A 17,227-nucleotide genomic window follows, 5' to 3' on the forward strand; every position below is an offset into this window, starting at 1 on the left:
ATTGGTAAATGTAAAACCGGTAGGGTGTTTGCTGCCCAATTACACAACAGTAATTATAATTATTATTATTTGTAATAAATGAAAAACTGGTAGACTAATAACTGATGTCAAAATGAATTTTATTTTAATAATTAGGCTATAAGTGAGGTGTTCATTCTGTGTTTTGTTAATATTCAAATGACACAGTATGATTCTCTATCAAGAACATAGTGCCTTTTAGCTCTCCAAGTCTTGTCTCACATGGTCGGTAACTGCCCAATAGAAACGTGTTAAGAAACTAAAAACAACACGTTCAATCAAAACCTGCTAACCAATTACAGAGCGCTGGTGTACCGCCTATGGATGTTGAGCCTCCTACTTTTGTTGACACGCCCACTTTCAGACACTTCCGTTTGCATTTACACATACTTGAAATCTTGCTGTAAACAAAGTACCTTTCCATAAGTTTGGAGAGCATTTCCCCTAACCCTAACCCTCTCTTTTCCTAACCTTAACCCAGTCTCCTAACTGGCTACGTTAATTATCCTAGCCTGCTGCGTAGGTTTTCGTAGTTGCGTTTATAGCGAAAGTGATAAATTGCACTAGTCAAACGAATACCCATCACTCCTGTGTTCTAATGGCACGTTGTGTTAGATAATCCAAATGTATCATTTGAAAAGTCTAATTGATCATTAGAAAACCCTTTTGCAATTATGTTAGCACAGCTGAAAACTGTAGTCCTGCTTAAAGAAGCAATGAAACTGGCCTTCTTTAGAGTAGTTGAGTATCTGGAGCATCAGCATTTGTGGGATCGATTACAAGCTCTAAATGGCCAGAAACAAATAACTTTCTTCTGAAACTTGTCAGTCTATTCTTGTTCTGAGAAATGAAGGCTATTCCATGCGAGATATTGCCAAGAAACTGAAGATCTCATACAATGCTGTGTACTACTCCCTCCACAGAACAGCGCAAACTGGCCCTAATCAGAATAGAAAGAGGAGTGGGAGGCCACATTGCACAACTAAGCACAACTAAGGACATTAGAGTGTCTAGTTTGAGAAACAGATGCCTCACAAGTCCTCAACTGGCAGCTTCATTAAATAGTACCCGCAAAACACCAGTCTCAACGTCAACAGTGAAGAGGCGACTGGCCTTCTAGACACAGTTGCAAAGAAAAAGCCATATCTCAGACTGGCCAATAAAAAGAAAAGATTAAGATGGGCAAAAGAATACTAGACAGAGGAAGATTGGAAAAAAAAGTTTTATGGACAGACTAATCTAAATTTGAAGTGTTCAGATCACAAAGAAGAACAGTCGTGATACTCAGAAAAAATGAAAAGATGCTGGAGGAGTGCTTGACACCATCTGTCAAGCATGGTGGAGACAAAGCGATGGTCTGGGGGTGCTTTGGTGGTGGTAAAGTGGGAGATTTGTACAGGGAAAAGGGGACCTTGAAGAAGAAAGGCTATCACTCCATTTTGCAACGCCATGCCATACCCTGTGGACGGCACTTAATTGGATCCAATTTCCTCCTACAACAGGACAATGACCCAAAGCACAGCTACAAACTATGCAATACCTATTTGGGAAGAAACAGTCAGCTGGTATTCTGTCTATAATGGAGTAGCCAGCCCTGTCACCGGATCTCAACCTTATTGAGCTGTTGTGGGAGCAGCTTGACCATATGGTATGTAAGAAGTGCCCATCAAGCCAATCCAATTTGTGGGAGGTGCTTCAGGAAGCATGGGGTGAAATCTCTTCAGATTATCTCAACAAATTGACAACTAGGATGCCTAAAGTCTGCAAGGTTGTAATTGCTGCAAATTGAACAAACAAAGTTTGAAGGACACAATTATTATTCAAATTCAAAATCATTATTTATAGCCTTGTCAACGTCTTGACTATATTTCCTATTCATATTCATGTATGTTTTCATGGAAAACAAGGACATTTCTAAGTGTCCCCAAACTTTTGAACAGTAGTGTATATATATATTTAACTGATCTGCTGCCGAATTTTCGGCAGTGAGCAGGTTGTTACTGAGTGACTGGGTGAGTGAATGAATGTTGGGGAGGGCCAGAGAGGTTACTGAGTGACTGGGTGAGTGAATGAATGTTGGGGAGGGCCAGAGAGGTTACTGAGTGACTGGGTGAGTGAATGAATGTTGGGGAGGGCCAGAGAGGTTACTGAGTGACTGGGTGAGTGAATGAATGTTGGGGAGGGCCAGAGAGGTTACTGAGTGACTGGGTGAGTGAATGAATGTTGGGGAGGGCCAGAGAGGTTACTGAGTGACTGGGTGAGTGAATGAATGTTGGGGAGGGCCAGAGAGGTTACTGAGTGACTGGGTGAGTGAATGAATGTTGGGGAGGGCCAGAGAGGTGGGTGCGTTGAGAGCACTGCTTGAGAGTGCTGCAACAGAGGCAGCTGAGTCAAGGAGCCAGAACACATCGCGCGCACAACGTGACAACGTTTTACCAGTTGTAGGTCGGCTATTTAGATTGGTCGAGACACCCTTTTTCCATAAAACATATTAACGCGCTAGAACTGATATAACTGAGACAAGGCATTGGAAAATGGCTTTAGGCGCACTAGATCTCTTTAGATAAATTCGCTCAGAGGTGGTTTGAAGTAAACGTCTACCTTTCTTATGGATACCGTATCAAGCGAAGGGTTTTACTCATGCTCAATTCTAGGGTCTAGTTTTAGGTTCTGGAGCGCTATGGAAGTTATGGAACTCCCTCGCGTGCTTCTGTTATGGGGAAAAGTTCACAATGCAAATGACATTAAATGTGGAGAATGATAGGCTACATTTGCATCTGTTGGCCATCAAGTGGGCTATTAATTTATATGCCATTGTAGGCTACTGTAGCCTACCATTTGATACCGTACAATAGATATTCTGAATTGATGATATCACTGGAATCATTGCAAATCAATTTGTGCCACTTGTTGCTTACCTGGAGCTGGCAAACTAATTGAATAACTTGCCTATGACTAATTTTTTGTTGTTGTAGCCTTGTGTTATTATGCTAATTTTAATGGCCATGTTTAGTTAATTAAATGGCAAGTTATCGATTGTGATCACGATCACAGCTCTATCGCGAATGTATCCTTCTCCACATTTAAATGTCAGTTTAATATTGGACTTTTCCATTAAATTAGATGTTGGCCTTCAGGGGCTACAGGCTACCTGCATCTAGCTCAGCAAACCATGGCAAAGTTTAATTGCAATTTTAGTCAGTAGCCTATGCCTATTGAAATAACAAGACAATCTCGAAAATAGGCAATTTATTATGGTTTGTAGTCTTAAAATCTGGCACATAATGAAGGCACAACTGCCAGAAAATAGCCGTTCGTTTTTTGAGATCTTCTGTCCAACTTTTATCACTCAAACTCTCCTGTTGAATTTATCTATAGTTATGCAGATGCACCATTTTTTATTAATTTAATAAGCAATAAGTCACGAGGGGTTGTGGTATATGACCAATATACAGCCAAGGGCTGTTCTTACGCACGACGCATCGCGGAGTGCCTAGACACAGCCCTATATACCACAGCCACATATATTATGCGTTATTGCTATTATAAACTGGTTACCAACGTAATTAGAACAGTAAAAAGAAATGGTTGAATAGCGGACTGTGTACCATGGGAATCACTTTTTACTATTCTAATTACATTGTTAACCAGTTTATAGCAATAAGGCTCCACAGGGGTTTGTGGTACATGTTGAAAGAACAGCCCTTAGCCGTGGTGTATTGGCCATATACCACACCTCATAGGGTGTGGTATGGAAGTCATAGATGATCTGGAGAGTTTAATAAGGTCGATTTATCTTTTCTCTTTCGAAATATTCTTAAACTTAAAAAATATATTATTTCGATGGAAAACCGAATTGTACTTCTTTAAAAATGGCGTAGACATTCCTTCTTAATTAGCTCGATAACGTTAAGAAAAAGGTTCATGAATGAACCTGGAAACTCCCAATGCTGCCAAACTATTTTGGGGGGGATTTTTCAGGCTTTGTGGGCGGGTTTTCCGGGGTTATTGGTCTAGCCCTAGAGTTTCCCTGGACTTGGCAACACCGCTTCCCGGTCGAAGCTGTGTTGAAGTGACGTGAACATAGTTTTTCTCAATTGCACGTAGGTTTCGCTATAATGCTAGTCACAATGTAGTGATGTATAAGGTAATGTTGCCGTCGCATATAGCTCACTGATCGAGTAAAATGTGTCTGAAATGTGTTTTGTCGTTTTGGGCACTCTGTCAAGTCATCAAACAAGGTAAAACACTTTTTTCTCCCTTGGATTATTCCTCACTCTTTATTTTCGATTCGAAGGCTAGGCTACTCTTATTCATGTTTGTGAGTAGCTAGTAAGCGGGCTATGACTTCCTTATCTATCATAAAATCATGAAAATGTTATTTTACTAGCTATAAATGCCAATAGACATTCCTGGTTGTATTAGACTTCACGTAGCAGACAATACCAACACTGCAACACTGTTTTGGGGAGATGGGATCATTTTTCTTGTGTTAAAGGCACATTTTAGCAAGGATGGTGAATTACAGGTCAGAACATATCACAGAACGTTATGCCACTTCTCCTGATCATGTGACCAGAGACACTGACACAGGCACTGATGAACATAGGCCTGTGGGTCTATCAAACAATATCCTGTTGGGTCTATCAAACAACTGATCCTTACCATCCTGTTGGGTTTCTTGGTAGGTGCGTGTCTGGGTTCTGGGAAGGGAACAGCACCTCCGGAGCCATGAGCCTGTACCCATGGGAACTGATCAGTTCACTTCACTCCTGATAAACTTGATACAATTGGAGCTGACCTGCTTTATTTCATGTCCAAGGCATTCTCTGCTACATCAGAAGGCCAGCACACTGGAAAAAGTGTGGTTTGGTTTGAAAGCTTGACCAACTGTATTTCAAATCAAATCAAATTTTATTTGTCACATACACATGGTTAGCAGATGTTAATGCGAGTGTAGCGAAATGCTTGTGCTTCTAGTTCCGACAATGCAGTAATAATGAACAAGTAATCTAACTAACAATTTAAAAAAAAACTACTGTCTTATACACAGTGTAAGGGGATAAAGAATATGTACATAAGGATATATGAATGAGTGATGGTACAGAGCAGCATAGGCAAGATACAGTAGATGATATCGAGTACAGTATATACATATGAGATGAGTATGTAAACCAAGTGGCATAGTTAAAGTGGCTAGTGATACATGTATTACATAAGGATGCAGTCGATGATATAGAGTACAGTATCTACGTATGCATATGAGATGAATAATGTAGGGTAAGTAACATTATATAAGGTAGCATTGTTTAAAGTGGCTAGTGATATATTTACATCATTTCCCATCAATTCCCATGATTAAAGTGGCTGGAGTAGAGTCAGTGTCATTGACAGTGTGTTGGCAGTAGCCACTCAATGTTAGTGGTGGCTGTTTAACAGTCTGATGGCCTTGAGATAGAAGCTGTTTTTCAGTCTCTCGGTCCCAGCTTTGATGCACCTGTACTGACCTCGCCTTCTGGATGACAGCGGGGTGAACAGGCAGTGGCTCGGGTGGTTGATGTCCTTGATGATCTTTATGGCCTTCCTGTAGCATCGGGTGGTGTAGGTGTCCTGGAGGGCAGGTAGTTTGCCCCCGGTGATGCGTTGTGCAGACCTCACTACCCTCTGGAGAGCCTTACGGTTGAGGGCGGTGCAGTTGCCATACCAGGCGGTGATACAGCCCGCCAGGATGCTCTCGATTGTGCATCTGTAGAAGTTTGTGAGTGCTTTTGGTGACAAGCCGAATTTCTTCAGCCTCCTGAGGTTGAAGAGGCGCTGCTGCGCCTTCCTCACGATGCTGTCTGTGTGAGTGGACCAATTCAGTTTGTCTGTGATGTGTATGCCGAGGAACTTAAAACTTGCTACCCTCTCCACTACTGTTCCATCGATGTGGATGGGGGGGTGTTCCCTCTGCTGTTTCCACAATCATCTCCTTAGTTTTGTTGACGTTGAGTGTGAGGTTATTTTCCTGACACCACACTCCGAGGGCCCTCACCTCCTCCCTGTAGGCCGTCTCGTCGTTGTTGGTAATCAATTTAAACTCATGTTTTCACCACCCCTCTCTCTCTAGCCCACCCAACTGATTCCTGCAGCCCTGTAGTCCAGATCAAACCCCAGGCAGGATTCCTGATGGTCAACATTGGGAAAAACTGTCTTTGGGAGGAACATGGAGACCATTGTCATTACGTGGTCAACTACGGTAGAGAGGGGGAGAAGCTTGAAGTGAGTGGCATGGGTAGCCAGGCCTTTTATCCAACACAGCACCGAAACACCTAATTCATCCAAGGTCTTGGCAATTATTTGGCAGGATATCTGGTATTTTAGTGCTGGAACAAAAAGCCTGCTCACCCTGCATCTCTGTAGGACTAGGTTTGGTGACAACCACTGCTGTAAGGTGATATGTGTGGTCAGAGATGAGTTGATGTGCCTTTCTCTACTCTTGTTTTACCAGGAGTATGTCTCCGAATCCCCTGACACCCTCCGAGGTCTGGAGATTGGGGGGAGGTACTGTGTACAGGTCCGCTATGTCTGTTACCACAACCCCTTTGGAACCTCTAGCCCCCTACAGTGTGTATCCATCCCAGAGTCAGGTGAGGCTCAACCAGTTTTTCTTTGTACGAATTGACTTGCCGTTACCATAATCTTATCCTCTGTTAACACTTCACCTAGTAACTAATCATGCCACCTTTCTCTCTTGCTCTTTCTTTATCTTCCTTTACAGAAAGGACAAGGCATATTAGGATTGTGGCTATCAGTGTGACCCTTACCATCCTGTTGGGATTCTTGGTAGTGGGCCTTGCGTTCATCTACAGGCACCATGAGAAAATTAAACAGTTCCTTCAACCCCCACTACAGCTACCAGACCACTATCGTGAGGTATGTCTATGTCCTGTGAAACAAAATGTTTCATGTGATAACAGGATCTGGTCATCAGGGTATATGTAAACGCAGCAAAAAAAAGAAATGTCCTCTCACTGTCAACTGCGTTTATTTTCAGCAAACTTAACATGTGTAAATATTTGTATGAACAAAATGAGATTCAACAACTGAGACATAAACTGAACAAGTTCCACAGACATGTGACTAACAGAAATGGAATAATGTGTCCCTGAACAAATGGGTCAAAATCAAAACTAACAGTCAGTATCTGGTGTGGCCACCAGCTGCATTAAGTACTGCAGTGCATCTCCTCCTCATGGACTGCACCAGATTTGCCTGTTCTTGCTGTGAGATGTTACCCCACTCTTCCACCAAGGTACCTGCAAGTTCCTGGACATTTCTGGGGGTAATGGCCCTAGCCCTCACCCTCTGATCCAACAGGTCCCAGACATGCTCAATGGGATTGAGATCCGGGCTCTTCGCTGGCCATGGCAGAACACTGACATTCCTGTCTTGCGGGAAATCCCACACAGAACGAGCAGTATGGCTGGTGGCATTGTCATGCTGGAGGGTCATGTCAGGATGAGCCTGCAGGAAGGGCACCACATGAGGGAGGAGGATGTCTTCCCTGTAACGCACAGCATTGAGATTGCCTGCAATGACAACAAGCTCAGTCCAATGATGCTGTGACATACCGCCCCAGACCATGACGGACCCACCACCACCTAATTGATCCCGCTCCAGAGTGCAGGCCTCAGTGTAACGGTTATTCCTTAGACGATAAACGCAAATCCGACCATCACCCCTGGTGAGACAAAATCACGACTCGTCATTGTAGAGCACTTTTTTGCCAGACTGGTCCAGCAACGGTGGATTTGTGCCCATAGGCAACGTTGTTGCCGGTGTTGTCTGGTGAGGACCTGCCTTACAACAGGCCTACAAGCCCTCAGTCCAGCCTCTCTCAGCTTATTGCGGACAGTCTGAGCACTGATGGAGGGATTGTGCGTTCCTGGTGTAACTTTTTGTCAGTTTTTGTTGCCATCCTGTACCTGTCCCGCAGGTGTGATGTTCGGATGTACCGATCCTGTGCAGGTGTTGTTACACGTGGTCTGCCACTGCGAGGATGATCAGCTGTCTGTCCTGTCTCCCTGTAGTGCTGTCTTAGGCGTCTCACAGTACAGACATTGCAATTTATTGCCCTGGCCACATCTGCAGTCCTCATGCCTCCTTGCAGCATGCCTAAGGCACGTTCACGCAGATGAGCAAGGACCCTGGGCATCTTTCTTTTGGTGTTTTTCAGAGTCAGTAGAAAGGCTTCTTTAGTGTTGTAAGTTTTCATAACTGTGACCTTAATTGCCTACTGTCTGTAAGCTGTTAGTGTCTTAACGACCGTTCCACAGGTGCATGTACATTAATTGTTTATGGTTCATTGAAAAAGCATGGCAGACAGTTTTTTTTTTGCTGAGTTTATATATCTCAATATTCTTTCATTCCCCTCTAACACCTATTATTTAGTGTGAGACACCTATTAAATGGAACTCCCCTGCTTAAATAAAATATATTACCTTGTCCGAGCCAGAATGTCCCATAGGGCAGGAGCCTGTCTCCTGTTTCTGTAATGTGAGGCACCTTGATGTACAAGTATTCTTTTTTTCTATTTAACTAGGCAAGTCAGTTCAGAACAAATTCTTATTTACAAAGACGGCCTACCAGAAGGCAAAGGCCTTCTGCGGGGATGGGGACTGGGATTTAAAAAATATGACAAAACACACATCACGACGAGAGACACCACAACACTACATGAGAGACCTAAGACAACATAGCATGGCAGCAACACAGCATGGTAGCAACACATGACAACATTGTAGCAGCACAAAACATGGTACAATTATTATTGGGCACAGAGAACAGCACAAAGGGAAAGAAGGTAGAGGCAACAATACATCACACAAAGCAGCCACAACTATCAGTGAGTGTCCATGATTGAGTCTTTAAAGTAGCTTACATCTCCTGGGCTAAACGCTAACAACTTTCATGATTGGTTCATTTTCCAGTACCTATCAGGGGACTTCCCGCAGCAGGCCCTGTCCATCACAAGAACAACCAGGGCCTGTGAAGAAAGCCACGATCTCATCTCCATCGCCTGCTGTGAAGAGGACCAGTCTGACAGAGAACAGGACTAATTTCACCTACTAAACTGGAGTCATCCTCTGGCCCTTTAGATCATTACCCATGATCCATTGATCCTGTGACTTCAGACAAGACATGAGCCGTTCACACTCACTGAGGTTTTTAAGATGAACTTGATAGCGTCAGTAGATGAACTGTAGTAGGCCTATGACTGTTTACACTCTGAAGCCCTTGCTTGCATCAGCTACAAACATTGCGTTTGATCAAAAGATAACTATTTTACAAGAATCTGGGAACTTCTCTAGGCATGTTAGTATGCTCTGCTGCAGAGGACAGAGACAGGTGCATATGGCTCGCTAATTAGACCTACCCATTAATGATTAATTTGATAATGTGTCATCGGGTCATCCAGGTTAAGACAGAACCACTTTATTAAAAAGTCATTTGACATGCGTCCTTGGGCCAGGACTTTCATGTAACATTTTGGCTGTTTAGTAATGGGATTACTATGTTTAACTGTGTATATCACACAATTTCTTCATTTTTTTTTACTGAACATATTAGACAAGTACTAGTAAAGTAGCAAGGTTAAGGCACATATTGTAATTTACTAATCAATGAAATTACAGTTTGAGGTATACATGGTCAAAAGTTGGCTGAGGGGCTGTATTAAAATGTCAAAACAGACATAAGTCTCAAGAATTTGTCCTATCTATGCTTGCACTTTATATGAAAATTTACCTCTAGCATTATATTGATTGAATGTATTAACTTTTTTGTTGTATTACTTTATGCTAAAACTGTTCAAGTCAAGGTGAAATTGGAAAAGTGTGTGTGTTACATTGACTTTTGTTTTTGACTCTAAAAATGAATATTCTACATTGATGTGAAAGTGCCAGGGCTTTGACCCACAAATTATTTGATACGGGGTTTAAATAAATGAACACAGCCATTTTGATATGTTGCCTCAATTTCTCTTCCTGTTTTCTAGCATGAACAAGCAAATGTTGACTAGAATAACGCAACCACATTCATCAACATACATGCTCTTCCAAGAGGCAATTCAACATAGCATGAAACATCCAAACTTTACATTTTAAATGGTTTTTTATTGAAGCAGATTATGTGACCATTTACTCCACGTCTGTTGTTAAATTTGAACAGAGGAAGTCAATGATCAAGGACAGAGAACTACTACAAAACGCTTGATGAATCGGTACCCCGTAACACTTCCCCTTTTCACAAATTGAAAGTGGTTATTTTGGGGGGGTATAATAGCATATATATAACCCATTGAAACACTTCATAATGACCTCTCATTCACTGGTTGTAGCTCATTCACATCCAGATCGACAGATTCATGTCATTAGCATTGGATGCTTAGCAGACGACATGAACATTTCAGATAAGTCAAAAGTCATCTGTGTTTACTTCTCTTGGAATTCAAGAACCAACCAATCACGCTGCATCTGTCAATGCTACTCAAAAATACTTTCCCCATAAGGATTTCACACCTAAATTTCCTTCTGTTAATTTTAGCTACATTTGGGACTGAGTTTTTTTAATCAACTTCCTCCAGCTAGAGGAAGTTGATTTCAGCCCGTATCTGGTCAACTACTCACCACCAGACAAAAACATTATCTCCAGCTACCGAGCTCCAGTTTACGGCCCTCGATCAGCCATATTCATCCACCTCTAGCTCAACACTGACCTGACGCCAAATCCTTATAATAATGCCTTCCAAATTTGTTCCCTTCCTAAAAATACATAGCTAGCACAGCCCTGGTGCTTCAGATTGACATGTATTTTTTTTAAACAGGTGAAGAGGGTGAGAACCAGGGCAGTCTTACTCACATGGCTGCTAAATGGAACAGCTATCACACAAAAGGGATGAGGTAGTCGATAGCAACACTAGAAAAAGGAGCCACCTGTCTACTACCATACATGCTTCACCCTTTTCTTCAGCTATTGGCTTGAATATTGGCGTAAATGGTTATTACGGAGCTGATACGCCCCAGCATGCTTTGGGCTGGCTGATGTAAATTGCTATTGTGACATCGTGCTCATACCCCTTCTTTATCTACTTAAGCATTTTTAAGATGCAGGATAGGCCCGCTATAGCACAATCTGTGGGGTAGTAGTGTAGTATACATAATAGTATTGGATTCAGATGCAGGATCTCACTGTACCTAAACTAGTGCTATTTTGGATGGGAACTCGATATGTAGAAAACAGAAACATTGTTTAAATGGGCGAAGGGAACTTTGCTATGATAACGACGACCGTTACAAGGTTACCTTTGTTCATATAAAGATACTTTGTCACTTTCTGAATGGAACGACAATAGAAAAAATGCTTCGGACCTCAAAAAAAAAAAGACTTCAAAAATGACAAATCCTGAGACAGAACGACAGCTACCCCATTTAAAACAAACAGGAACTGATCGTAGTTTGAAGCAGACAAATTTCCCATAAACGCTTTGATATAATCCAGTGCATGTGATAAGATAAGATATAAGATAGATAACAGCTTGCTAAAATAGAATTGAGAGCAGATCAATCAAAAAACTTTGTTCCCAGTGATAACATGTGCTCTTAGAGGTCTCCACCTGTACCCAAATACCAGACACCCGTTCCCTGGACCATCCAGAATTCTAAATATCACGGGTCTAAGTCGAATCTAATGGTCATGGGCATGTGTCAATTTTAAGTGACTTGACCGGTGGGACCCGTACCGATCCGAACGCAACTGCTGCAGGAGAGAGAAAATTAGAAATTGTATAATTTATGCTGCTGCTCTTGCTTTTCATAATATTGGCGCGTGAAGCTTGTTGTTGTTGGCCAATCAAAAGTCATCAATGCGGCAATAGGCTACAGTCATAGAGCCTCCGTGTGGCAAAAGTTAGGAGATATCTAATCAATGGAAGATGGAATTAAAATGACGGCATTAAAAGTTAAAAATGTGAAGGACAGCTACAGTGATCTCGACTCAACAGTTAGGCTGCTACTTAATATTTTGAATGGAGTTGTAGTTTAACTGCTTAGGACGAGAAAGAGCACGCAGCCTCAATTAGTCGGTTTGATGCAGTCAAGACAGGTACTACGTAATCATATTTGATGATAAATAACCTAGATATACCAGCTATTAGTCTACTATAGCGCGAGACGGCTTGGTTGGTTGCGGTCTGTAGTCTCTCTCGCTCCTCCACCTCATCACTCGCTCACTCACAGTAGCCACGAACACACAGCAGGCACGGCCCCTGCTAGAGCGGCACCTATCTCGCCCTCACGCTTTATCAGCTCCAGTTAATAAAGTAGCCTTTTGTGCTGCTTCCCTCACTCGGATCGGACCAGGTCTATACGGAACGGGTCTCTTTATTAAAAAAATATTTATGCATATCCAGTCCGGGTAGAAAATCCCTAGGTCCAAACTTTTTGGATGGTGAAGGCCTCTAGCTCTTACAATATATGTATTTACATAAATAAACAATCTTTGGGAGATGGTGAATCACTTCAGGGCAACACAATAATACTTCAGAGGTGCTCTGGAATATGGGGGGGATAAATATGAAAGAAATGTCATGATTACATTTGACAAAGTGTGAATTTTCCCACCGTCTATCAACATAGTTTTACAGTGTCGTAACCACTGTTTTAGTCAAAAGTATAAATCTAAATGTCAAGTATGTGAATATGGCTGAACTTCAGGGCCCAGTTATGGATGATAAGCAGTGGAAAACAAATAGCCTATACTCGGCAGAGGCTAGTTTGACACAGTACATTACTCCAATGTCCATAAGTAGGCGTATAATGGTAATACATATGCCAATATATAGAACATTGTAGATGAGAGCTGAGTAGTGTTAGTCAGTTGGCCTTGACTCTGGTAAAAAACAACAATAGTACCCCAGCGAGTGAGTGTGTGTGTGTTGGGGAGATGGGGTTAGGGATGTACTATGCAGAGAGCTCTAAGCCCACAAATCCTCGGTTCGTCCAAACTTGTAGATCAGCGTGCTATAAAAAAAAAGGGGGAAAAAAGAGAAAAACACGTAAGCTTTTCACATTGTACTTTCACAAATTGTCCATAATATACATGCAGTAATCGTGGAATGATAGTTAAGACAATCATTTTTGTGGTCCACTGTAGATTAGTTGGTAGAGCACGGCTCTTGCAACGCCAGGTAAGTGGGTTCGATTCCCAGGACCACACGTACGTAAAAGAAAATATATATATGAACATGACTAAGTCGATTTGGATAAAAACGTGTGCTAAATGGCATATATTACTGATCTGGCCCAAAAAAACTGCATTCTGATGAAAGGGCACTTAGTTACTATCGGCCTAAATCGAATCTTCCATTCCTCTCAAAAATTTTACAAAAGGCTGTTGCGCAGCAACTTACTGCCTTCCTGAAGACAAATAATGTATACGAAATGCTTCAGTCTGGTTTTAGACCCCATCATAGCACTGAGACGGCACTTGTGAAGGTGGTAAATGACATTTTAATGGCATCGGACCGAGGCTCTGCATCTGTCCTCGTGCTCCTAGACCTTAGTGCTGCTTTTGATACCATCGATCACCACATTCTTTTGGAGAGATTGGAAACCCAAATTGGTCTACACGGACAAGTTCTGGCCTGGTTAAGATCTAATCTGTTGGAAAGATATAAATTTGTCTCTGTGAATGGTTTGTCCTCTGACAAATCAACTGTACATTTTGGTGTTCCTCAAGGTTCCATTTTAGGACCACTATTGTTTTCACTATATATTTTACCTCTTGGGGATGTCATTCGAAAACATAATGTTAACTTTCACTGCTATGCGGATGACACACAGCTGTACATTTCAATGAAACACGGTGAAGCCCCAAAATTGCCCTTGCTAGAAGCATGTGTTTCAAACATAAGGAAGTGGATGGCTGCAAACTTTCTACTTTTAAACTTGGACAAAACAGAGATGCTTGTTCTAGGTCCCAAGAAACAAAGAGATCTTCTGTTGAATCTGACAATTAATCTTAATGGTTGTACAGTCGTCTCAAATAAAACTGTGAAGGACCTCGGCGTTACTCTGGACCCTGATCTCTCTTTTGAAGAACATATCAAGACCATTTCAAGGACAGCTTTTTTCCATCTTACGTAACATTGCAAAAATCAGAAACTTTCCATCCAAAAATGATGCAGAAAAATTAATCCATGCTTTTGTCACTTCTAGGTTAGACTACTGCAATGCTCTACTTTCCGGCTACCCGGATAAAGCACTAAATAAACTTCAGTCGGTGCTAAATACGGCTGCTAGAATCCTGACTAGAACCAAAAAATTTGATCATATTACTCCAGTGCTAGCCTCTCTACACTGGCTTCCTGTCAAAGCAAGGGCTGATTTCAAGGTTTTACTGCTAACCTACAAAGCATTACATGGGCTTGCTCCTAGCTATCTCTCTGATTTGGTCCTGCCGTACATACCTACACGTACGCTACGGTCACAAGACGCAGGCCTCCTAATTGTCCCTAGAATTTCTAAGCAAACAGCTGGAGGCAGGGCTTTCTCCTACAGAGCTCCATTTTTATGGAACGGTCTGCCTACCCATGTCAGAGACGCAAACTCGGTCTCAACCTTTAAGTCTTTACTGAAGACTTATCTCTTCAGTGGGTCATATGATTGAGGGTAATCTGGCCCAGGAGTGGGAAGGTGAACAGAAAGGCTCTGGAGCAACGAACCGCCCTTGCTCTGTCTGCCTGGCCGGTTCCCCTCTTTCCACTGGGATTCTCTGCCTCTAACCCTATTACAGGGGCTGAGTCACTGGCTTACTGGGGCTCTCTCATGCCATCCCTGGAAGGGGTGCGTCACCTGAGTGGGTTGATTCACTGATGTGGTCATCCTGTCTGGGTTGGCGCCCCCCCTTGGGTTGTGCCATGGCGGAGATCTTTGTGGGCTATACTCAGCCTTGTCTCAGGATGGTAAGTTGGTGGTTGAAGATATCCCTCTAGTGGTGTGGGGGCTGTGCTTTGGCAAAGTGGGTAGGGTTATATCCTTCCTGTTTGGCCCTGTCCGGGGGTGTCCTCGGATGGGGCCACAGTGTCTCCTGACCCCTCCTGTCTCAGCCTCCAGTATTTATGCTGCAGTAGTTTCTGTGTCGGGGGGCTAGGGTCAGTTTGTTATATCTGGAGTACTTCTCCTGTCCTATTCGGTGTCCTGTGTGAATCTAAGTGTGTGTTCTCTAATTCTCTCCTTCTCTCTTTCTTTCTCTCTCTCGGAGGACCTGAGCCCTAGGACCATGCCCCAGGACTACCTGACATGATGACTCCTTGCTGTCCCCAGTCCATCTGACCGTGCTGCTGCTCCAGTTTCAACTGTTCTGCCTTATTATTATACAACCATGCTGGTCATTTATGAACATCTTGGCCATGTTCTGTTATAATCTCCACCCGGCACAGCCAGAAGAGGACTGGCCACCCCACATAGCCTGGTTCCTCTCTAGGTTTCTTCCTAGGTTTTGGCCTTTCTAGGGAGTTTTTCCTAGCCACCGTGCTTCTACACCTGCATTGCTTGCTGTTTGGGGTTTTAGGCTGGGTTTCTGTACAGCACTTTGAGATATCAGCAGATGTACGAAGGGCTATATAAATAAATTTGATTTGATTTGAGTTACTCTCATTTCCTGGTTTCCTCTTGTCTGACAATAGAGTGATACGTAACACCAGACAAGGTCCATCAAACTACACTTTTATCAACATCTTCAGCGTACTTACCTGAAAAATATCAAAGCATTCTGAAAGAACACTGCCAGTCCTGGATACACGTCTTTCTCTACAAAGAAAAAGGGGGAGGGAGGAAAGAGAAAAAGGCCATTAGTATAAAAACGCATCACAGCAGGAACATTAGAAAAATGAAAGACGTTGGGGGAAAAAAAGAAGAGAGCTGGGCAGCACATAAAGACTAACTACTGAAACCCATTTCAACCCCAGGCTGATAGAAAAATACACATGGCTTACCGAAAACTATTATTTGGATTCTTCAAAAGACGGAACCAGCAGATAATACATTCCTAGTCAAACCATTTCATCAAGAGCAGGGGAGGATCTCAGCCTCCTCCAACCTGACTAAAAGCAATATGGAATACGGAGGTAATGAGCTCTAAACATAGACTATACTCCCATACCACTACCTCTACCATCTGAATTAATGAGAGAGAGAGAGAGAGAGACTTTTCTATTCTGTAGCCAGTCCCAACAGGGTGAACAGGAGAGATAATGAAGGGTTGTACTGTTCAGGTGTAAGACTGTGACCAGAAATAATTACTGAAAAGGATGAAGTCAGGAAATATGGTGGCTGATGGCAGTGGTTGCTAACGTGGAATACTGAGGGAGAAGAAGAAGTGGGGGGCTGCAGAGCACAAGGGAGAGACTGTAAAAGAGGAGTCAGTGTCATGGTGATTGAAACCAACCATCCAGAGTGAATGTGGGCAAATGGGTTTCAGCTCGATCTCACTATCTGTGGCAGGATGATGAGGTTGTGTTGTGTCAGTGCATCAGTGCATCAGATACAGGGGAAGACTCATCGCTACCAGCAATTAGAGAGTCAGGAGCACTGTGGCCAACCAACCAGTAATTACACCTCTCTGGACACACACAAGTCAGGAAAAGGGAGAAAGGTCATTCCGGCTGGACTTTGAGGGGCCTTGTAAAAGGGGTGGCAGGGTAGCCTAGTAGTTAGAGCGTTGGACTAGTAACCGGAAGGTTGCTAGTTCAAACCCCCGAGCTGACAAGGTACAAATCTGTCGTTCTGCCCCTGAACAGGCAGTTAACCCACTGTTCCTAGGCCGTCATTGAAAATAAGAATTTGTTCTTAACTGACTTGCCTAGTTAAATAAAGGAAAAATAAATAAAAGAGAGACAGAAAACACAGAAGAAAGAGCAGGAGAGAGAAAGCAACATGACTCACTGGGAACCACATATCCTCCGAACAGGATCCAGATGGAAGCGATGAGGGAGCCGAACATCATCAAGAAACCGATGAACAGCCAAAGACGAGCTCCTGCAGAGACAGCCACAAGGAAAGCCTCCACTCAACATGATAAATATACAACTGCCTTTTATCTCACAAGGAAAAGTAGTATCGGCTATCAGCCAAGTATCATCCCTAAAAGTAGACAAACACACAGTAAC

General features: G+C 42.8%; 2 protein-coding genes across 3 annotated transcripts in view; one reads left to right on the top strand and one right to left on the bottom strand.

Moving 5' to 3' along the window:
* The first annotated feature begins 4,018 nt into the window (after positions 1–4,018).
* LOC112225269 lies at positions 4,019–10,024 on the top strand. Its single transcript, XM_024389051.2, has 5 exons — positions 4,019–4,259; positions 6,128–6,279; positions 6,509–6,647; positions 6,779–6,933; positions 8,991–10,024. The coding sequence occupies exons 1-5, from the start codon at positions 4,205–4,207 to the stop codon at positions 9,117–9,119; spliced, it is 630 nt and encodes a 209-aa protein (XP_024244819.1). The 5' UTR covers positions 4,019–4,204; the 3' UTR covers positions 9,120–10,024.
* Positions 10,025–10,154: 130 nt separating this feature from the next.
* Positions 10,155–17,227, bottom strand: part of LOC112225270 (transmembrane protein 50B) — a 17,274-nt gene continuing 10,201 nt past the window's right edge. For both annotated transcript variants that reach the window (XM_024389052.2, XM_042306407.1), the window contains exons 5-7: positions 17,004–17,096; positions 15,812–15,869; positions 10,155–13,079 (exon numbers count right to left, since the gene is read on the bottom strand). In XM_024389052.2, coding sequence (XP_024244820.1) covers positions 13,034–13,079; positions 15,812–15,869; positions 17,004–17,096 — 197 coding nt within the window. In that variant the 3' untranslated portion in view covers positions 10,155–13,033. The remainder of the gene's footprint in view (positions 13,080–15,811; positions 15,870–17,003; positions 17,097–17,227) is intronic.

The sequence above is a fragment of the Oncorhynchus tshawytscha genome, linkage group LG26 (assembly GCF_018296145.1).
Source record: "Oncorhynchus tshawytscha isolate Ot180627B linkage group LG26, Otsh_v2.0, whole genome shotgun sequence".
Classification (NCBI taxonomy): domain Eukaryota; kingdom Metazoa; phylum Chordata; class Actinopteri; order Salmoniformes; family Salmonidae; genus Oncorhynchus; species Oncorhynchus tshawytscha.